This window comes from Rattus rattus, chromosome 8 (genome assembly GCF_011064425.1).
Source record: "Rattus rattus isolate New Zealand chromosome 8, Rrattus_CSIRO_v1, whole genome shotgun sequence".
In the NCBI taxonomy this organism is placed as follows: Eukaryota; Metazoa; Chordata; class Mammalia; order Rodentia; family Muridae; genus Rattus; species Rattus rattus.
Window position 1 is genome coordinate 69,518,471 of NC_046161.1, and position 22,820 is coordinate 69,541,290.

Genomic DNA, 22,820 nt, shown 5'->3' on the forward strand with positions numbered 1-22,820 from the left:
GATTTCTTCTGATTTTATTCAGTTTTTGTTTGTTTTTGAGACAGAACCTCTACAGAAACATATGAATTTGAATCCCTATCAAAATAACTAAAACAATTATTTGAGAAATAAGACTATTGTATTCATCATCATTTGAGAGAGAGAGAGAAAGAGAGAGAGAGAGAGAGAGAGAGAGAGAGAGAGAGAGAGAGAGAGAGAGTAGGTAGGTAGGTGGGTATACATGTGGAGGTCAAAAGACAACTTGTTGGAGTTGGCTCTCTCCTTCTAAAGACTCACTGGCCCAAAATTCATAGTTTTACACAGTTGGTTAGATATGTAAGCAAGGCACAGGACAACAACTTACCATGCTCACCCTAAGAGCCTGCCGGAGGGAGAACAAACCAAACCCCAGGGGAACAGGATGGAGGGAATGGGAAGAAAGAGACAAAGTTTACAGAGAAAACAAGTGAGACTCTAAACACAGCTGGCAAATTTTTAATCAAGTTGACTAAATTTGTGTAAATTACGGAAGTCAGGAATGAAGAGGGGAGAGGAGTGTCTTCCTCAGCTAAGCCAGGACTAGAGGGGGGCAAATGGGAAGCCTGGTGTGCAGGGACTCAGGGAGTGCCGGCCATGAGGCTGAGCAGTACCTGTGGGTGAACACAGACTCTCAAGGCCTCATCCAGAATCAGGAGTGCAGTCCAGCACCACCTACGGCTCTGCTCCAGCACAGTAGAAGAGAAGGACGGGTCCCCAGCAAGGCGAGCATGAAAACCACAAGCCCTGGGGAATCTGAATGGATTTCCAAGAAAGTGAAGGCGCGAGTAAGTATCTTACCACGAAGAAGCCCAGCTCTCGGGCCTTCACTTTGCCTGTCACTGTGTGCTTAAAGGAGGAGGAGTACAAGTCCTTCACAGACTCTGTAAAGGGGGAGGGAGGGAGAGAGGGGGGGGCTGGAGAGGGGGTTTGGCAGTTAAGAGCCCTGACTGCTGCTCTTTCAGAGATCTTGAGTTCAATTCCCAGCACCATATGGTGGCTCATAACCATCTCTACTAGGATCTGATGCCCTCTTCTGGCATGCAGGTGCATATGCAGATAGAGCACACATACAAAATGGGGGGAAAGATTCTAGCTTGAGAGAGAGAGACACACACACACACACCTCCTACCACTCAAAGGTCAAACAACACAGCACAGGCAAAGCTATCATATCCCTTCCAAAGAATCAGAGCCCCTAACAGGACACCACACACCAAACCAATAACAACAACAACAATAATAATAATAAATATAATGAGAACCATACAACCCAACCAAGTGGACCTATCCAGAAGTCAAAAAAATAGCTTAAAATTAAAAAGGGGAGGGTTGGGGATTTAGCTCAGTGGTAGAGCGCTTGCCTAGCAAGCACAAGGCCCTGGGTTCGGTCCCCAGCTCCGAAAAAAAAATTAAAAAAAAAATCAGCCACCAGGCTCTGTGGTACGTACGTACCTGTAATCTCTCCTGTTTAGAAGGCTGAAGCAGGTGAGTTTCAAGTTTAAGGACAGAGTGGGCAACCTAGTGAGTCCCCAGTGTCAAGTATATATCCATTCACAAATTAATAAAACAGCTTTTTCAAAAGTCTCTACTGTGACGCACCATCTCGGGTAAGGACAAAACCCAACCGGGCCATCGTAAAGCATGGGCTCTCCCTGCCTCAGTCCCCTGATGCTGGAACCGTCATCGGTCACCTAGCCTGCTTATATGTCATTTGCGACCATGGATCCACATTTTCATTCAACATTTGCCATGGATCTACTTTGATAGTCTTTCTGTTTCACAGTGTGGGGCTCTATGGATGGACTCCAGTAGACTCCATTACCCACTTATCCATTCTTCTATGAGAAGCCCACTATTTTAATGATTATAGTTTGCTTAGCCCATGAATACGTGGTAGGATGGGGCCCGGGCAACAGCTTTAGTCTATGAAGTACTGCAATGCAAGCCTGAGGACCCGCCTTCAACCCCCGGAACCAATAGGTGTTGTGGGCACTGTAAAGCCAGACAAGGCAGAGACACTAGGAGTTCTGGGGCTCCTGGGTCAGCCTAACTCAGTGAACCCCAGATCCTGAGAGATTCTGGCTTTAAAATAAAAGGACCAGGGCTGGAGAGATGCCTCAGCGGTTAAGAGCACTGATTGCTCTTCCAAAGGCCCTGAGTTCAATTCCCAGCAACCACATGGTGGCTCACAACCACCTGTAACAGGGTCTGATGCCCTCTTCTGGTGTGTCTGGAGACAGCTACAGTGTACTCATAAGTGAAATAAGTCCTGAAAAAAGAAAATGGGCTACTCCAAGGAAGGGCAGCAGGATCTCTTTTCTCTCTGTGGTGAAAATAGTCTTAGCTGTTCATGCTCTTCTAACCCATATAAAATATAAAAATAACGTCAGTCCACAAACATGCTGCCAGGATTTTTAACCGAGTGTACTGGACCTATGTATTAATTTTAGTGGAACCAACACCTTTTGAATGTTAAATATTCCCATCCTTCCGAAAGGCCCGTACTTATTCAGCCCTCCTATCTGTCCTTTAAGAGAGGTACAAGCTCGAGGTTTTTACTGGCTTAAACTCTGGGTGCATTTTCCTTGATCTGTATCTTACTTTCTATTGCATATAAAATGTTCGCAGGACAACGACTTTTTTCTTTTATCCCACCCCTTCCTCAATTAAGAAGTTCTGTGAGCTCGCTGATTCTTTGGTTTTCCTATGCTCTGCCCGGCGCTGTGAGGGAGCGGGAACTTGGGCGGGACCCCTGTGGGTTTCTTTCACCTGTTACCTGGGCCGGGCCAATGGCAGCGCGGGCTGCAGGCGAGCACCAATCCGACTGCCAACCCCCACCCCGCCGCCAGCCCTAGTCCGGACGCCCGAGCCCTCGGGGGAAGGGAGCCGTGGCACTCGGGGAAACTTCTGGACAAGATGGCCAGGCTCTGACTGGCTGGGCGCTCACAGTCCCCTGCAGCAGCAGCAGAGGAGGTCCATGGCGGTGGCCGAGCTCTACGCGCAGGTAGGGGCGCGGGGACACATCTGTGCACCTGCCCGGACCTGTGGAGGAGCGGAGGCCGGGAGCAGCTGTCAGCTCCGCCTGGGTCCCCTGTGGGTGGGTACACCCAACGGAAGGCTGCTATTCCATGCCCGGTGGCTAGATCACCCAGACCCTTCCTGCTGCCACTGATGGAATCTGAGTCCCACAGTGGGCAGGAGCTTCGATCCAGCACCACAAGCTTTGTAACCAGCGTTGTGACCTTCCAGGCCCTCGGAGTCTGGAGGACTCCGAGGCTAGATCGGTGGTGTCCTAGAATGCTGGTGAGCTTCCCTGAGCGGGTTGAAGACCCTCAGGGGAATCTGCCTGAAGCTCCCTGGTCTGAGCACATGAACCAGCAGCCCAGAGTCCCAGACCCCGGGCTCTGTTGGGCTCTTACTAGCCAGTGTGCTCAGAGAGCACCTCCGACAGGCCTGACCCTGAGCACGAGCATTGTGGAAAACTTCAAGGGGTTAAGAGCTTCATTCTCATCCAGAAAAAAAAATGGGTGAAAATAATTGACGCTTTAAAAAGAGCCATGAAACAGATCCTGCTACACTGTTGCAGGGGAAGTTAGACCCCTTTAAATTCTGACAGATGGGACTAGAATGGATTCTGTTGGAACATTTTCACACACACACACACACACACACACACACACACACACACACACACACGAACCGTAGCTTAATGGGGGTTTGGGGAGGGGTATTGTTTGGTTTGGGGTTTTGTTTATTGAGTCTGTGTCTCACTGTGTCACCCCAGGTAGCCTGGAAACCACTAGGGAGATGGGCCTGGCTTCAAACTTACAGAGTTTTGCCTGCCTCTGCCTCCAGAGTTCTGAGATTAAAGGTGTGGGTTCCATGCTCCACCATGTTTTTTAAGACAGGTTCTTGCTTCGTGTCCCTGACTGGAGTGGCCCTCCCTACATAGCCCAGGCTGACCAGACTTGAGGAGACCTTGTCTCAGCTACTGGAGCAGTGGCATTAGAGACATCCCCCCCCACCCCACCTATCTTTATGCCTTAAATGTAAAAGGCACTTCCACTATCAATGTATAGTAAAGGGTCCTTGTCAGGATTATCTTTCCATGGGGGTTGGGGGAAGAGTTTTGTTTAAGGAGTAAATTATAGCACTCATCGAAGAGGAAATCCCTCTGAGGCATTTAAACCATTGCTGATCAATTCTGCGCCTTTATCCTTGTCCCAAGCTGGGGGCTGAACCTGTGCTTTCTGGGCAAGCACTCTACCAGGAAGCTCAACCTTTTATCTAGAATATTTTACTAGAGACAATGTAAACCACCAGGTGACCTGCCATGTTTCTAAGTCTTCATGTGATTATCAGAAGAAAAAAAAAACTTAAAAAAACCCTGCCTTGTTGGGTATTTTGGGGCATAGGTGGCTGATCATTGACCTGTTCTGAGTAACAATTTTTCTTAAAGCAGAAATACACGGGTATACCTACCCCTATCTCTAAGAACCCTATCACTGTCTGTGACCCCAGCACTCAGGAGGCTGAGGCAAGAGGCCTTGGGTTTGATGTTAGCCTGGGCTACATAGTAAGTTCCAGGCAGCTAGGGTTAAATAGCAACACTTTTCCTCAAAAATAAGTTAGGACATTGTAGAAAGGGGGGGGTGTTCCAGATTTCTCTGTAGAAACACTGCAAAGAAAGGTGTTTTGTTTTGTTCCGGAATTGTTTCGCCTACCAAGGTATTTTCTGGTTCTTTGACGTGAGAAATGACAACCTGATGTCTGCTGGGGCCTAGAGAGTGTGGGGGAGACAGAGCTGGAGCAGATGGGGGGTTGAGTGGAAATGGAAGGACGGGGTGGTAGGTAAGCTGTCTCCTCAGGATCCCAGCCATTCAGGGGCCTGGATAGATCCTAGACACAGAGGGTGGGGACGCCAAAGTAGAAACTGGCCTGGAAATATGGGGACAAGGGACACGCCAAGGATGACCTGGCGTCTGTGTGATTGAGAACAGGGTGTGTATGGGCTGCATAAAAGCCATTAGGAGAAGAAAATGTTTCTGAGAGAGGTCATCAAGCACATTTTTTTTTAACCAGCGTTGTGTTGAAGTAATGAGAAGACACAAGGGAAAGTAAGTGAGTGGGGCGTGCAGAGCCTGGGGTGTCTCTCAAAATGAGCTCAGTCCTCAGAGGGGAGCCCTCCGCCCGGCTGTGGTCACTGAAACCAAGGCAGGAGTGCAAGAGAAAAGAGAGCCTAGGCTGGGACAGAGGAGTGTCTGCCTGCCAAGGGAGCAGCAGTCAGCTGCCAATCCAAGATGAGCCATCACAGAGGAGGAGCCAGAAAGGCTGGGAAGTACCAGGAAGGGAGCTTCCCAGAGGGAGAGGGGACTCCTGAGAGAGGCCAGGGGGCAGGAAGTGCAAAGCAACCCACCTCTCTCCATAGCTGCCGGCCTTGGAAATGTTCCAAGCAGAATTACTCGAAATCCCTTTGAGAAAAACTGGTTTGACCAATCCCCACTTAAAAACTGTGTTCTGTTCCTCTCAAATCCCAATGCAGCCATAAGGCCCACCTCTGCGTCCTCACTGAGCCCCTGCCACTTCTCCTAGCTGGCTCATGCCTGCTAGGCAGCCTGCCTGTTCTTCACAGCTTGGTCTGCCTGGTCACCACTGGCCAGGAGCGAGCACACCACTCAGAGTCCATCTGAGCAGACCCCGAGAGGTCCACAGCCAGCCCTCCTTCCGGCACCAGTACACTGTTAACATGGTCAGCTCTCCTCTGCCGACCACTACCTGTAAAAGCAGTGAGAGCACTCAAAATGCCTGTTCTGTGCACGCATGAAGGAACGGGGGATTCTGTTTACAGTGACAGCTGTGGACATGATCTTTTTTTTTTTTTTTTTATCTTGCACGAATATTTCTATGAACCAGAAATCACCCTCAGAACCTTCTTTTGATCTCAAATAGTGTAGAAAAAAATAATCTATGTGTTACACCTTCACGTCCCATTCTATACAGGGCTCAGATCAAGGACGTTGTCTGAGGTTACGCAGAGCTGACAGAGTCAGATCCTTAATGCCTCTCAATGCCTTGACCTGGGCCCTGTCCTTATCATCTTCAAGGAGTTGAAGTTTTTTCCCACACAGAGGACTTGTGGAAAGTCCACCTGCTTCCTAGCTGTATACAGTAACTATAGAACCAAACCCAGTGTCCAGCAAGTCACAAGGCCCCACCGTGGTGACGGGCAGGGAGCCGTGCAAACCCTGCCTCAGAACTTCACAGTGGCATGGGAGAGGCCTCTGAAGACCAAGAACCTGTACACGCCTGACCACTGCTGAGAAAGGCGGTCAAAAGCTGCTCCAGGCCCTTCTCCAGTCAGCCCCTCTGCTGGTGATGTTGCCGTCTACCAGCTGCTCAGGGGTTGTGGGCAGAGCTGACATAGGCTTTGCCCAGAAAGGTACAGTCTTTAAATTGTGTACCTGTCTTGCTCGAATATGAAGAGTTCGAGGGTGAGATTGGGAATGCCAGGACTGTAGACACACAAGGAACTCGTTAAAAAGTTAGAGTCACCATTGTTTGATCTATGAGTAGTTCAAAAGGTCAAAAGTGAAGAAGGGTCCATCGACAGTCAGCCCTGTCCACCCTTCAGCATCCTCTATAGCTGCACACACACAGACACCTTTACCCAAGCCGCGTCACCACTTGAACTAGGACTGTGGATTGCCAAGGACTTTGGGGTCTGCTGTCTAAAGGTATTAGAATTAGCATTCTTGAGATCGACTATAAATCTTGGCTGTGGGCTCAAAGGTGCAGGCGCTGGAGCAGTTGGGGAGGTAGCTAGAACTCTCAAGAAACAGCTTGCCACATGGAAGGGACAGAGATCTCAGGGAGGGACCTACAAGGAATAAGTGAAGAGGAAGAAAACAGAGGTGTGATGTCACCTGTCTGGCTCAGATGCCCTGAGCATAGAGATTCCAATCCAGGAAGTACAGCCAGGAGAAGGCTCCTGTCAGTACACAATTCGTGTCAGCCTTCAGGCCCTGTGCATGGTGAATGCCAGAAGACCCTCAGACAGGTGGGCCACAGCTCACTGGTGACTGTGACGTAGGAGGATGTGACATAACCTTGAGCCCACGTTGCTTCCTCAAGGCGCTCTCTGTTCCCAGCTTTGCTTCATTCTGGGCTCCTTGGTGAGGAAGCCCAGAAAAGGCCTAGAGGCAGCCTTTTGGCTCTCCGCCCTGCGGCAAGCTTGGCTGGCCATTCCAGGATGTAGGCTTCTGTCTCATGAGTCATGTGAGAGTTGGGTCACTCTGTTTGCACAGCTTGTGTGTATTTTTCTAAATGCTTCAGTTAGCTCTCGCTGTGGCTTAGAGTGTCGCCCTGTGGATAGAGGAATGTGGGGAAGGAGGACAATAGATTGTCCGTGGAGCTGAGTAAACTGGAGTGTTTGCTTAGCAGGCTGGGTTTCTGATGCAGGACTTTAGATCTCAGGCAGTGTATGGGCCTGGATAAGAGGACCAGTGGGCATGGTTACCTGGGATGCTGAGGTGCATGTAGCAAAGAAGAGGAGCGTAGGGGTTTGGGATTTAGCTCAGTGGTAGAGCGCTTGCCTGGCAAGCTCAAGGCCCTGAGTTCGGTCCCAGCTCCGGAAAAAAAAAAAAAAAGAAAGAAAGAAAGAAGAGGAGCGTAGTCGCATGCCTTTTAACATCCGCTGAACGATACTTTTAGCTGAAATGAATCCAGAGGTTGCCAAGAGAGCCCTGGACAGTCAGGCAGGTAGCTTCTCAGGGTCATCGTCAGAGCCACACGCATGTCAAAGCAGAAGTCACAGGCGCTGTCTTGGTTCTTTAAGATTCTCTCTGGTGTGCTCTTGACTTGTCTGGGTTTGAATTCGAACATCAGTGAAATGGAAGTATTGGCCAGCTCAGCGACTGCTTAGTAGCTCCCAGAGCCCCGTGTTCCTCTGAAAGTTTGAACCAAAGGGACCTCATCCTCCAGCAAGGCTCCCATCTGAACACCTCAACTTTCTCCTGCTTCATACAGCATCTAAAATAAGCTGTCAGCCACTCTAAACTTGACAGGAAGATCACAGTGGATCATTACACGACTGTTAGCTCTGAAATCTTATAATGGACGATTCTTGCTACCCAGGGATACACACAGAACATGGCTTAACAAATTACAGTGAGAGTGGGCACAAGCCCTCATATCAAGTCTGGATGTGTCAACCCAGTAGGAGAAAAGGGGTCCTAAGAGCAGACAAAAGTCAGAGACATCCACACTCCCACTGTTAGGGGCCACAAGAACACGGAGCTACACAACTACAGCAAATACACAGAGAACGGAGCTCAGACCCACACAGCATCCACGGTTGGCACTTCAGCCTCTGTGAGCTCCTGTGAACCCTGTGGACTGTGCTCTTCCGGTGTCCTCTATCCCTCTGGCTCCTGCCATCCTTCCTCCCCCTCTTCGGTGGGGTTCCCCAGGTTCCACATAGTGATAAGCAAACACTTGGATTAGCAGACCTGAGGTAGGCGATGAGTGGTTGTGATGACAAGGATGCACGTGGTGGGTGTGGGTATATCTAAGAGGCGTGTCTATGTGTTCAGGGCTCCATGCAGGTCTGGGTTGTTGCCTGATTGTCTGCTGGGCTACCTCCATTGTCTATTCATTCTCTCTCTCTCTCTCCCTCCCACCCCCCATGTCTCTCCTGCCTTCCCTCCCCTTCTCTCCTTTCTCTCAGCTTCTTTCACCCCCCCACTCCCATTTTACATCTAACCCAGCCCCTGTCTATCAAGGATCAGATCTACTTAGATGACTTAGTCATGATCAATGTTTAATGACTGTCTGCGAATCAAGACAATTTACGTTAGCTAACAGATAACGATCCCGTCGGCCTATCTAGTATGGATGCCCTGGACCTCTTTGTTTTTTCCTGTTCTGTATTTCCTCCAACCCCCTCTTGAGGCTCTTGAGCGAAGGAACTCTATACGGAGGGTCTACCTCCAATCCCCATTCCAGCATGAATATTGTCTCTGTTGTTCTTTGACATGTCTGTCCATCCCTCTGCCCTTCCAACCTGCCTGCAGTTCATGAAGTTTCCTAAAGCACTTTGAGTAACAGGCCTCCCAACACACCCTCTGTATACTTCAGTGGTGTCCACTAACCGCTCTCATGCTTGTTCTATCTGTTAAATAAGATGCACAGCTGGTAAAATGTATGAACTCAACCTTTTGTCCAGTTTCCAGAGTAAACGTTTAGAACCCAGGTCAGGTACAAACTCTACGGAAACATAGCGGCCAGGCTGAAGAGTTGGCTCAGTGGTTAAAGCATTTGTCATGTAAGCCTCGCAATGGGATTCGGTTCTCCAGAGCATACGTAAAGGCCATGGAAAGATACCACACCCTACAGGGAGGTAGGAGACAGAGAAGGCAAGTTTCCCAGAAGCTTGCACACCGGCCGGCCTGACTTACAGAGCTGGAAAGAGACCCCGTCTCATAATTTGATTGTTCAGAATGTTTTTGTTCAAGGTTTACATATTTCCTTATGTGTATGTGTATGTGTCCCTGTATGTGCTATATGCATGTAGTACCTGTATACAGGTACCTGTATAGGCCAGAAGAAGGCGTCATATCCCTTGGACTTGGGGTTACAGGCTGTTGTGAACTTCCTTATTTGGGTGCTGAAAACAAAATCCTAGTCCCCTATAAGAGCCACAAATGTTCTTAACCACTGAGCCAGCTTCCCCCACCCCAAATTTGCTTTGTAACTGAAAACCTTGACTGTGTCAAAGATAGGATCACTTCACCGAAGGGAGTATTTTCTGTAGTCATAAACTTTGCCCTCTGGGTTAGGAAGAAATAGAGATTCACAAAAGACGTTGTTATTTCTATTTGTCCCCAAACCCAGAGCGTACATGGTGTAAATATGGGCTCCAGGACCAGCCACACATGCACAAGAGCAGCTTGTCACCCTGAAAGCACAGCAGCCAGCTACTGTCACACGAGTCTGTAGTGTGTGTGTGTGTGTGTGTGTGTGTGTGTGTGACAGAGAGAGAGAGACTATGTGACTGTGTGTGTGTGTGTGTGTGTGTGTGAGAGAGAGAGAGAGAGAGAGAGAGAGACTATGTGACTGTGTGTGTGTGTGTGTGTGTGTGAGAGAGAGAGAGAGACTATGTGACTGTGTGTGTGTGTGTGTGTGTGTGAGAGAGAGAGAGAGACTATGTGACTGTGTGTGTGTGTGAGAGAGAGAGAGAGAGAAAGAGAGAGAGAGAGAGAGAGAGAGAGAGAGAGAGAGAGAGAGAGAGAGAGAGACTATGTGACTCTGTGTGTGGAGAGGTCAAAAGGTTAACCTTAGATATTGCACTTTCTTAGGTACCATCTTACCTTGTTTTTTTGAAGCAAGGTTCTTCACTTGGCCTATAATTCACCAAGTAGGTTAGGCTGGCTGGCCATGGGTCTACCTGTCTCCACCCTACCCCCACGCCAAGCTCAGGATTATGAGCGTGTCTTAGTTGCCCTTCTATTGCTATGATGAGACACTATGACCAAGGTGACTTGTATAAGTGGAAGCATTTAACTGGGGGCTTGCTGACAGGTTTAGGGGTGAATCCAGGGCCCCCATGGCAGAAGGCAGACAGGCATAGTGCTGGAACAATAGCTGGGAGCTTTTCCTCCTGACCCACAGGCACCAGGCAGATAGAAAAGACCTGAAATGGGCTTTTAAAGCTTCAAAGCCTTTCTTTAGGGGTTATGGGACTGTTTAGATGGTTTGTCTGATCCTGATTTAACTTTGGTACCTGGTATCTGTCTAGAAAATTGTCCATTTCATCCATAATCCCAGTTTTGTTGAGTATAGGATGGGAAAATATCTTTACCAATCCTACATCCAATAGAGGACTAATATCTAATATATACAAAGAACTCAAGAAGTTAGGCTCCAGAGAATCTAATAACCCTATTAAAAATGGGGTACAGAGCTAAACAAAGAATTCTTAACTGAGGAATATTGAGTGGCTGAGAAACACCTAAAGAAATGTTCAACATCCTTAGTCATCAGGGAAATGCAAATCAAAACAACCCTGAGATTCCACCTCACACCAATCAGAATGGCTAAGATGAAAAACTCAGGTGACAGCAGATGCTGGTGAGGATGTGGAGAAAGAGGAACACTCCTCCACTGTTGGTGGGATTGCAAGCTGGTACAACCACTCTGGCAATCAGTCTGGAGATTCCTCAGAAAATGGGACATTGAACTGCCTGAGGATCCAGCTATACCACTCCTGGGCATATACCCAAAAGATACTCCAACATATAACAAAGACACGTGCTCCACTATGTTCATAGCAGCCTTATTTACAATAACCAGAAGCTGGAAACTACCCAGATGTCCTTCAACAGAGGAATGGATACAGAAAATGTGGTACGTTTACACAATGGAGTACTACTCAGCTATTAAAAACAATGACTTCATGAAATTCTTAGGCAAATGGATGGAACTAGAAAATACCATCCTGAGTGAGGTAACCCAGTCATAAAAGAACACACATGGTGCACTCACTGATAAGTGGATATTAGCCCAAAAGCTTGGAATACCCAAGAAACAATTCACAGACCATATGAAGCTCAAGAAGAAGGAAGACCAAAATGTAGATGCTTCAGTCCTTCTTAGAAAAGGGAACAAAATACTCATGGGAGGAAATACAGGGACAAAGAGTGGAACAGAGACTGAAGAAAAGGTCATCCAGAGACTGTCCCACCTGGGGATCCGTCCCATACACAGCCACCAAACCCAGTCACTATTGCTGATGCCAAGAAGTGCTTGCTAACAGGAGCCTGATATGGATGTCTCCTGAGAGGCTCTGCCAGAGCCCTACTGATACAGATGAGGATGCTTGCAGCTAACCATTGAACTGAATACAGGGACCCCAATGGAGAGGTTAGAAAAAGGACTGAAGGAGCTGAAGGAGTTTGCAACCCATAGGAAGAACAACAATATCAACCAACCAGACCTCACCAGAGCTCCCAGGGACTAAACCACCAACCAAAGAGTACACATGGAGGGACCCATGGCTCCAGCCCCAAATGTAGCAGAGGATGGCATTGTATGTCATCAATAGGAGAAGAAATCCTTGGTCCCGTGAAGGCTCGTTTTCCCAGTGCAGGAGAATGCCAGGGTGGTGAGGTGGGAGTAGGTGGCTGGGAGGGGGAGCCTCCTCATAGAAGCAGGGGAAGGGAGGGTGGGAGAGGTGGGAACTGGGAAAGGGAATAACATTTAAAATGTAAATACATAAAATATCCAATTTAAAAAAGTGTAAAAATAAAATTTCAAAGCCCACTCCCAGTGGCACATCTCCTTCAACAAAGTCAAACCTACTCCAACAGGGCCATACCTCCTAATCCTTCCCAAACAGTTCCACTAACTGGCAACTAAGCATTACCTATGAGAGTCATTCTCACTCAAACAACTACAGAGTACAAACACAACACCTAGCACTTTTATGTAAGGTTTTGGAACTATATGCAGGTCTTCAGGTTTACAAAGTTAGATTTGATGATGACGACGACGACGACGACGACGACATCGTCGTCAGTTTGACCCAAGCCAGGTTCATATGGGAAGAGGGAACTTCAGAACTTCAGTTGGGAAAATACCTCCATTAGAATGACCACTAGGCAAGCCTGTGGTGAGCATTTTCTTGATTAAAGGCCGATGTGGGAGGGCTTAGCCCATCATGGACAGGGTTATCCTGGTAAGGTTGCCCTGGGTTCTATAAGAAAGCAGGCTGAGCAAGCATAGACAGCAAGCCAGTAAGCAGGACCCCTCCATGGCCTCTGCTTTGGTTCCTGCCTCCAGGTTTCTGCCCTGTTTGAGTTCCTGCCTTGGCTTCTCTTACCAATAGACTATGGTCAGGATATATAAGCCAAATAAAGCTTCTCCTCCCCAGGTTGCTTTGGGCCAGTGATTTATCACAGAAATAGAGTGCAAAGCACTGTTCTGCAAGGTAAGCACTTTTCTGAGCGGCCATCGCCCAGTGCCTCGGTTCTGAACTCTTTACAGTCAACTTTCAGAAAGTCCGTCTGTCTCGGGGAAGGATGTGGCTGTCTTAGGTAGGGTTCTTATTTCTGTTCTTGGTACTGCACAGCGTCTCTGTGTGAGGGCCTCCCGTTCATGTTCCTGTTTGCCTACCTATTCCCCAGCACGGTGGGCTCTCCTGGAGGGTTGGGAACCTACACTGGTACTTCGTCGGATCTCTTTTTAAAAATTATTATTTTTATTTATTAATTTATTATTTATATTTATTAATATTGGAGGGTGCATGTGTGCCATGGTGCATAGGTGCAAGTCAGAAAAAAAAAAACCTTCAGAATTGATTCTCTCCTTTCACCACATGGATCCTGGAGATGGAACTCAGGTTGCCAGACCCGGTGACAAACACCTTTATCCCCTGAGCCATCTTGCCAGCCCTGCCAAATCTCTTCTTATAAGACCACTGTTCCTATAATCCCATCCTGTCAGGGCTCTCACACCAGACCTCATTTACCCTTGGTGAGCTCTCGGGCCCCAAACACAGTCACCACATCAGGGATCAGGACGGCCATACTGCAGGAATCCTGGAGGGACACAGTTCAGGAGCACGGTAGGATCTGCTGCACAGCACTGACAGGAGACCACCAGCTCCTGTTGGGAAGAGAGCTGAGTGAGCAACTGCCCAGGGCCTTCTGCCGTCCCCAAGGTGAAAATCCTTGGCCACTGCCAATGTACAGCAGTGATAATTGAACAATAGCCAAGTATGATGGGTGTGCGTGATCCTGGCCCTCAGAAGGCAGGAGGATTGCCAGTTTCAGACCAGCCTGGGAAGCAGGCTGAGACCCTGTTTCAAAATAAGAACAGTCCTGGATAATGCTTCTGTAACCGTGCTTCTTTAGTATTTATGAAGTGCTTTTATTTGCTTGTTTTGTTTTAGAAACAGGGTCCTGTGTATCCCAGTCTGGCTTTGAACTCGGTATATATCCATGAATGACCCTAAATTCCTGACACCACACACACACACACACACACACACACACACACACACACACACACACACACACACTCCTGAGTGTTACAAGTGTGCACCAGCGTGTCTTGTTTATTCAGTCCTGGGGGTAGAACCCAAGGCTTCTTTTATGCTAGACAAGCACTGTACCACCAAAGTCACATATGCAGCCTCAATTGCTTTTTAGGACCTATTCTTAGCCTCCTAGTGCCCCTGTAAAGAGGATTGTATATCATTTTACGGATATAAAAAGAGGTACCAGAAATTAAATAAGTCGTTTATTGATGGAAGCCCAAATCCTCTGCTGAGTCTTGCAGAAAGTTCCCACTTTCTATTAGGGAATCCTCAGATTTTCTTCCCACCCCAAGCTTGCAGTTTTTCATAATCTGTTCCTGAAACTTTGAAACTCAGCTGTCTATGAAACAGGGCCAGTAAGCCTGGTGGTGCATCGCCAGCACACTAAAATTACCTCCTCACAGCACAAGAGGAGGCGTTAGTATTCTGAGAAGATGATGTGTATGTGCCTGTGTGTGTGTGCTTGTGTGTGTGTGTGCGTGCCTGTGTGTGTGTGTGTGCGTGCCTGTGTGTGTGTGTGTGTGTGTGTGTGTGTGTGTGTGCGTGTTCACATACAAAGGCCAGACATCACCATGTTTGTTGAGACAGGGTCTCACTGGAATCTAGAGCTCACTGATTGGCTAGGGTAGCTGGCTGGCCTACCTCAGGGATCCACCGGGGTTCTAAACACCTCGGCTGGCTTTTTACTTGGCGGCTGGGACTTGAACAAGTCCCTGTGCTTAATACGGCAAGCACATTACCTACAGAATTATCCCTTAACCTTGAAAGTCTTCTTAATGTGGGCATTGATCCAGTTGACAGGATGTAACCCTGCTTCCTATGGGGATCTAATGATCTGTGTTTGGGGTTTTCAAATGTCGAGATTAAACCTGTCTTTTCCTGTGGTCAGTACAACAGGGTTTGGATCCCAGATCCTGAAGAAGTTTGGAAGTCGGCTGAAATTGCGAAGGACTACAGAGTGGGTGACCAAGTCCTCCGACTCTTGCTTGAGGATGGCACGGTGAGGGTCCCTGCTGTCCATAGTGGATAATGACATAAACAGCCTGGGCAGGGGAGGAACTTGGAGGGAAGTAGTTTGATGCCCAGGCAGGATCCAGATGGGAAGAGGGAGCTAGATCTCAGGGAGAGGTGGGAGGTGTGGAAGGAGACTGCAATGCTAGGAAGTCAGTCTAGGAGGTATAGATTACGTAAGGGTTGGGAGGCTGTGTGGAAGGCACAGAGATGGAACCAGCAGTGGTGAAAAAGAAGGCTCAGCCGTCCTCCAGGGCTCCAGTGGGAGGTGCTGCTGCAGTCAGCCACAGGCCACCCCAGTCTTGTTCATCGCAACTGAAGATTTCGTGACTGGGTTGGTTTATAGCCATCATTGGCTTTGTGCTGTTAGATGCAAGTTTTAGATGCAGAGCTGGCCAACTCTCTGTGCTCCTTTGGATCAGGGGTGGGCTGGGAATTCCTTATCAACGTTAAATGCTGGAATTTACAAAACACACATAGATACACCACATACCACTTCCGGGCATCTGGTCCTAGATATCAGGCATTTCCTGAGATCTCAGAAGTGGCAGAGAAGGAACGATCCGTGCTCTGGGGTCAGGCCCCACGGCTTGCTAAGTCTGGATCCCTTACTTGCCACACAGGGAAGGAGCTAATGACGCGTGATGTCACAGGTCAGGATGCTGTGGTGCTGTATTGCAGGACATCTTGCTCTTCCTAGCTCGCTGTCACTCTTACTGAATGCCACACTGGGTCCTAAGTACCTCAGGATTAAACAGGCAGCTGGGCCTGGGGAGGGAAGACTTGAGAAAGCAGCTGCTGGTGCAATTAGCAGGCTCCAGGTGGCCTTTCCCTGGCCAGGGAAACGGAGAATGGCAGGCAGCCAGTGCCTCTTACCTTAACCCTTCCCTGTACCAGAGGACAAAGCTTGCTTTGTGTAGAATATGTCACCCCTGCCTCCATCTCTCAATCTCATGTTTTCCCCTCCCCCAGAGAAGACTAGCTGGCTAATACATTCCCTCTCTCTCTCTCTCCCTCCCTCCTTCCCTCCCTCCCACCCTCCCTCCCTACCTCTCCCTTCCCAGGCCCCATCGGAGAATCTCTTTATTGGTATTCTTTTCCAGCACAGCGTGGAATAATTAGGGACTGACTGCCAAGGCAGACTTCATGTAGACCTACCTTGCTGAGGGTCAGTGTGATCTGGTCCAAGGACTCTTATTCAATGTCCTGAACTTCCCTAGCTGTTTCTCTCCTGACATGGAACTGACCAACCACAGGGCCTAGCCCTGAGTGGACGATGTGAGGGACAGAGAGTCTTCCCAGCCTGTCTTGTTCAGTGTTCACCTGGCCAGCCATGCCTTCCTCAGAGGCCTGGCTTGAAGCATCTATTGAGACCGGGGGCCCTAGCATTTGCCAGGGGACAGCTCATCCCAGACTGGGTATCAGGAGTGGAAGCTTGGGAATAAGGCAGTAGATAAGCCAGCAGGTCAAGCTCTCTCAACACTCTCTCTCTCTCTCTCTCTCTCTCTGACCTGAGCTTCCTCTAGTAGTAAAGCAGGAGTGGAGGCATCAGGATACTATTATTACCGGGGCAACGGGGGGCGGGGGAACAGTCCTTTCAGTCAGGATGCCATGAAGGACTACAAAATCGCCTTCCTTGTGCTCAGCAGATGCTTTGGGGAATACGAGATTAGCTCCTAGGAAAGAAGGTCCGAACTGGGGAAGCCATTCATCCACAGTCGAGGATGGCAGGGCCAGCCCCCTCCCCCACACAAGCTCCTTTAGATACTTCTCACCCTCCAGTGTGTCAACTAAGGAGACACTTGGCAATTTCAGAGCCATGAGGCACCTGAGGCTGGGTTGTCCCAGCAACAGCATCTTCCCAGGTGTACATTCCCATGGCCCCTATGGTAGACATAGAGTGGGGCCACTGGATACATGTGCTTGGCTTCCTACCACCTTCCATCACAGCCTCTGCAGCTCTGAGGACCCCCTCACAGAAGAGGAGCGTCAGGTAGAGGGAGGGGACGTGCTTTAAGACACACAGTCAATGCTTTGATCCCCTGGCTCCCAGTTTTTCATTGCCTTGAGTCACCTAGAAAGGTTATTTCCTTTCTCCTCTACTTAAAAGTTTCTAAGACAGGTGTGGTGACCCACCTGTAATCCCAGCAGTGCTGAGGCAGGAGGATAGAGGGTTTGAGGTCAATGTGGACTACCTAGTAAGACTCTGTCTCAAAAAAACAAACAAACAAAAACTTGTGGGGGCTGGAGAGATGGCTCAGGGGTTAAAAGTACTTACTGTCCTTGCAGAGGACCAGGGTTCAATCCAGGGACCCCACATGGTGACTCACAGCCTTTTGTAATTAGTTTCAAGGGGGAAATCCGACGCCCCCTTGTGGCTTCTTCAGGCACTGCATAAATGTCATGCATGCAAGCCAAGCAAACCATCCACACACATACACCCCACACAAACAGCCTCTTAAAAAGCATAGGGTGGGGCCAGAGAGATGGCTCAGTGGTTAAGAGCACCGACTGCTCTTCCTGAGGTCCTGAGTTCAATTCCCAGCAACCATATGGTGGCTCACAACCGTCTGTAATGGGATCTGATGCCCTCTTCTGATGTGTCTGAATATAATGATAGTGTACTCATATTCATAAAGTACATAAATAAGACTTTTTAAAAAATGAAAGAAAAAAGTGTGAGAGATGCTTCTATGAGAGGTGGGTAGGAGTAGACAGTTTAGCGGTAATACTAAAAGTATTACTAAAAGTCCTTTATTTCCAGAAGTTTAGACCTGTCTTTGTTTGTAGGAACTGGATTACCCTGTGGACCCAGGGTCACTGCCTCCACTTCGGAACCCAGACATCCTGGTGGGTGAGAATGATCTCACAGCCCTCAGCTACCTCCATGAGCCTGCAGTGCTGCATAACCTCAGGATCCGCTTCGCAGAGTCCAAACTCATCTACACGTACAGCGGTAAGGATCCGGTGTAGCCCCAAGGCCTGCTGTCTGCGTGTCCTGAGCACTCTGGACGCTGAGCGTTGAGAGTGCGTGTGAGGAGAGGTGTCTGTGTGAGGAGAGCTGCTCGTGGGAATGAAGATGCACTACGAGGAAAGATCGCCACGGGCCAGTGTCTGAGTCTCGCACCACATCCAACACATTTATTACTTGTTGGGACATTGTTGTCATTATTCCGTTTACGCTGGGACTTGCGAAAACGCAGTTCATTTCCCCACGTGTCACCCCATCCCGACATCAGAACAGCCTTAGATGAAGGGGACTGTCAGATAACCAAGATTCAGAGCATTGAGTGACCTGACCTAAGTCAAGCAAAGGCCTTCTGGAAAGAGCCTGCGGGGGTGGGTGTCTTCTTCTGTTTTCTGATGCAGTAATAGAGAATATCTGAGCCTTGATAACTTACAAAGAACAAAAGTTTGGCTCGTGGCTCTGGAGGCTGGGAAGCTTAAGAGCTGGCGCAGTCACCCTCTGAGCATCTGGTGAGGGTTCCTGACGGAGACAGAGCAGGTGTACGGATGCCAGTGTCTTCCACACAGGCTGCCCTGGGGTCCCCCATCCTCAGGACCTCATCCGTGTTAATAACTCTCCCAAGACGGATCTCCAGGTGCTATTAACATGTGAAGGGTTGGCAGTAAGTTCCCGAACCACTGACTCCCCTGGATAGGGGAGGACCCTGAAACCAAAGGCCCGCCATCTTGATTATGTTCTGTAACCTATTTGCATATGCGTCAAGAGTTTGACATAAAAAGAAGTATGGATTCAAGGGGGGTCACCAAGGAGGGGTCACTCACAGAGGAACAGATGGGATGAGCCCCTTCAAGTCTGCTAACCACACCTCACCTCTTTCCTCAGGAATCATTTTGGTGGCTATGAATCCTTACAAACAGCTGCCAATATATGGGGATGCCATCATCCACGCCTACAGCGGACAGAACATGGGCGACATGGACCCACACATCTTTGCGGTTGCAGAGGAGGCCTACAAGCAGATGGCCAGGTAGTTTGCTTGCCAGGCTGGCCTTCCTGGCTCTGCCTGCATTCTCTGCATTTGCCCAGCCCTCATAGTGAAAGGAAACTGTCCTGAGCTCCTAAGTCAGGTCTGTGTTTCCCTGCAGCCCATTTGGCTGGAGGACGACCACTGACTCTGCAGCGTGAGATGTCTCTGTTTACGGTTTGGTTTTGATCCAATTTAAGGAGGCAGAATCCACTGCCAGCTAAGCACGGGTTCTAGCCACGGGTTTGGATTTTAACTTGATTTCCTCGCTTTGCTTTTGCGTGACCCTATAGATTTTGCTACTGGACATTTACAAAAATCCTCTTGTAACAAAAGCACTGGGTTCACACTTCCAGCATCATTGGTACCCTCAGGACAGCCCATAATATCCATGCCTTCCCACAGTAACCTTACCCCTAGAGTGCCAGCTACCTGGCATACACAGTGGGCTAAAGGGAGAGCTGGGCCCTGGTTTTCATGATTCTAAGTGTAAGTTGTTGCTCCCATGACTATCTTCGTGCCACTCCATTGTCTGTAGGGTGCTGGAGAATAAAAACACCATCCTAAAATTGTCAAACTCTTCACAGTTTGCAAAAGAACTTTCTCACCCAGTGGTCTCCTTCGGGTTTTGCCACACTCCTGTGAAGTTCGCTGCACTGCTATCATGCCCCCATCTTGCATAAGAAACCAAGGCATGGGCTCTGGACCTGCCTCGTAATTCTGTGTATAGCAGCCAAATGGTCCTCATCTGCGGACTCACTTCCGCTCTGCACTTATGGCCAAGGAAGCCATGGTGACATAAACAAGGCATGGCTCTCTCCTGCAGGGAAGCCTAGTGGGCAACCTGAGGCTAAAGCTCACCTCTTTCAAGTCTTCAGAGACTGGATGATGCCTACCCCATCCCTTAAGGTAGACCCATATCCACAGGGTCAAACTAGTGCCTAGCTATCTCCTTCATACTCTGCGTCACATGGATCAAGAGAAGGGATCGTCTTCCAAATGACAGAGCCCCCGCAGAGCAACATGGGACATACCCACATGGCCAGATAAGGCTGGCCTACCCTTTCGCTCAGCAGTAGCTCAGCCTCTCACAACAGTGTCACGTTCCCAAGAAGGAAGAAAGGATGGATGTCTGAGCTGTAGCAAGATTGCTCCCAACCACAGCACCTCCTGCTTCTGGAGTTTTCTGGTTTCAGCAGACCTCTCAGAAACCCCTGACAGACATTCTGATGACCATCATCTGAAGCGACAGTCTGGTCATTGTCATTGTGAGGTCAATGGAACTGCAGGGCCATGTCAGTTTCCAGCTTGAATCCGTGTCACTGGAATAAAGGACTGAAATAAAAATGGGCTCTTGGAGGACTGGCTTGGTGGACTGAGCCAACTGCCTTTCTTGAGAGACTGTTGTCTGCAACCTTTTAAGGGTCTTCCTTTCTTCCTTTTTGAGATGAAAGGACTGGACCAGGGACTCCAGCATCACCACAGGAGGCTACATACTGTGCCCCCAGTCAACTCCCATGACAGAGTCCCAGACTCACACAACTGTAAAATTGATAAGTATGCCACAGGACTTTTGCAAAGAATAACAGAACAAATGTGAAGTGTCCGCCCGGCGTCTAACACCTAAGTGGCGCCGATCCCACGGCTGCAGTATACCACCACAGTCCTGCGGCTTGAAAAGCTTACGGCACGATTTTTAAAATATCTTCATTATGTAACGGTGTGTAGGCTTATAGAACACATATGTTCCCAAATATATTTTGAATCGTTGCTCTTAAAATAATGTCAGTAGGATGTGCAGAAGTTGCTACTGGGGCTTGAGGAAGCTATCCTGAGAACGTCCTTTGAAAGCTAGCCTGAGCCTGGCCAATTTCGGGACAATTCCATCTATCTCCTGTGAACATGGCTCTCTGCACCTAAGCTTACGCTTTTTATCAACGGCGTGTTTGGTGCTGAGGACCCGCTCTTGTCCTGGGAGGCTGAACTCCCAGGCCTCTGAGGGCAGGCACAGAGCCCCTGATGTGTGGGTTCCAGGTAAACAGAACTTCTTACAGGCCACGAGATCCATTCCCTGAGTCAGGAACATAGCCGTTATGACACAATGAAGAAAGCTCATGGGACGTAGGCACCAGTTTCCTGTGTCTTCCGACCATGGCTTCTCCCTTGGCTGATCTTACTCTGAATCCTAGCCATGGTTTTGACTGTAAATCTACACCCTTCTAGTGGTTGATGACTTTGGCCATGGTCTTGGGTACCTCAGCACCGAGGGACAAGGGTCGTAGTGGGAAACACCGTGTGTTCTCTGTGATCACATATTAAAAAAGAGGTAGAAGGAAGTTCATTGAGTACTTGGACCCTGGGGCAGTTCCCCAACAGCCCATTTTCTAAATTAGATAGATGGATAAGTAGGTAGGTAGGAAGGCAGGCAGACAGAAAGAGAGACAGACAGACAGAAAGAGAGACAGACAGACAGATGATAGACATACGATATTTTGTTTTGCTTTGGTTTGTTGTTGTCATTGTTCTTTTTGTTTCTTTGTTTCTTTCTTTCTTTGTTCTTTGTCTCTTGTAGCCCAGGTTGGCCTCTAATGTCCTATATAGCTAAAGATGACCTTGAACTTGAAATTCTCCTGCCTCCACTTCCTCAGTGTACCACCATGCCTGGCTTACCGGGAACCCAGGGCTTCATGCCTGCTAGGCCGAGCCACGTCTCTCTCCCTCCTCCTCTGGTCCTCTCCAGAGATAGGTCTTGTTACGTTGCCTAGACTGGCCTTGAGCTTTCTGCCTTTTTAATGGAGAGAAGCTAAGCTTCCTTAGTGCATCTCAGTGCATCTCTCGTGGGTTACTTTTAGGAACAATAGGAATCAGTCCATAATCGTGAGTGGGGAATCTGGAGCCGGGAAGACTGTCTCTGCGAGATACGCCATGAGGTACTTTGCCACCGTCAGCAAGTCCAGCAGTAACGCCCATGTGGAGGAAAAAGTCCTGGCATCCAATCCCATCACTGAGGTAGGCACAGGGCTACTGAAGGAGATACTGAAGGAGATGGAGGTACAGGGGAGGGGGGTGAGGAGGGAGGTAGCTCTTCCCATGAGCTATGTCGTTGACTCAACTTCTTCCTTTAAAGACCAAAGGAGTGAGGGAGGGCAAGAACAGCGACACAAGATTGGAGGGCATGAGACCTGCCAAGGCTCTCTCTGCCTGTGGATCTGGACACTGGGTCATCAGATTTCAGGAACCCAAATGAGTCCTGACATCCTGGGAGCAGTCCCCAGCCACGTGGGGATCACGAGTGCTTTCAGCCAGCAGACATCTACTCTCACAAACTGGCTGTTACCCGCTTTAGAGTTTTACGAGGGGATTGTTTGAGCTTTGAGGATCTAAGGTCAGTCATAGAGTACTGACAGCTTACCCCTGGGCATATGCTAGCTATAGTCACTTTTATTCTTTTCACCAGTGGAGCAGAGCCCCCACATAGCACCCCAGGATGAGCAGACACCCCATGAGACAAGGTATTACCTAGAACGTGCAGGGGAGGGACTCCTGAGGCCAATGCTGTATGCCTTACAACATGAGAAGATTGCAGAGAAAGGACTTGGTAGTGCAGCCTGCGAGACACACACACACACACACACACACACACACACACACACACAAACACACATACACACACACATACACACACACACACACACACACACACA

At 48.9% G+C, this 22,820-nt stretch overlaps 1 protein-coding gene across 1 annotated transcript in view; it reads left to right on the forward strand.

The window, feature by feature from the left end:
• Positions 1 to 2,816: 2,816 nt before the first annotated feature.
• The window catches only part of Myo5c (myosin VC), a 77,325-nt gene continuing 57,321 nt past the window's right edge, over positions 2,817 to 22,820 (forward strand). The window contains exons 1-5 of the mRNA XM_032909725.1: positions 2,817 to 3,022; positions 15,003 to 15,113; positions 17,915 to 18,080; positions 18,975 to 19,119; positions 21,969 to 22,125. Coding sequence (XP_032765616.1) covers positions 2,996 to 3,022; positions 15,003 to 15,113; positions 17,915 to 18,080; positions 18,975 to 19,119; positions 21,969 to 22,125 — 606 coding nt within the window. The 5' untranslated portion in view covers positions 2,817 to 2,995. The remainder of the gene's footprint in view (positions 3,023 to 15,002; positions 15,114 to 17,914; positions 18,081 to 18,974; positions 19,120 to 21,968; positions 22,126 to 22,820) is intronic.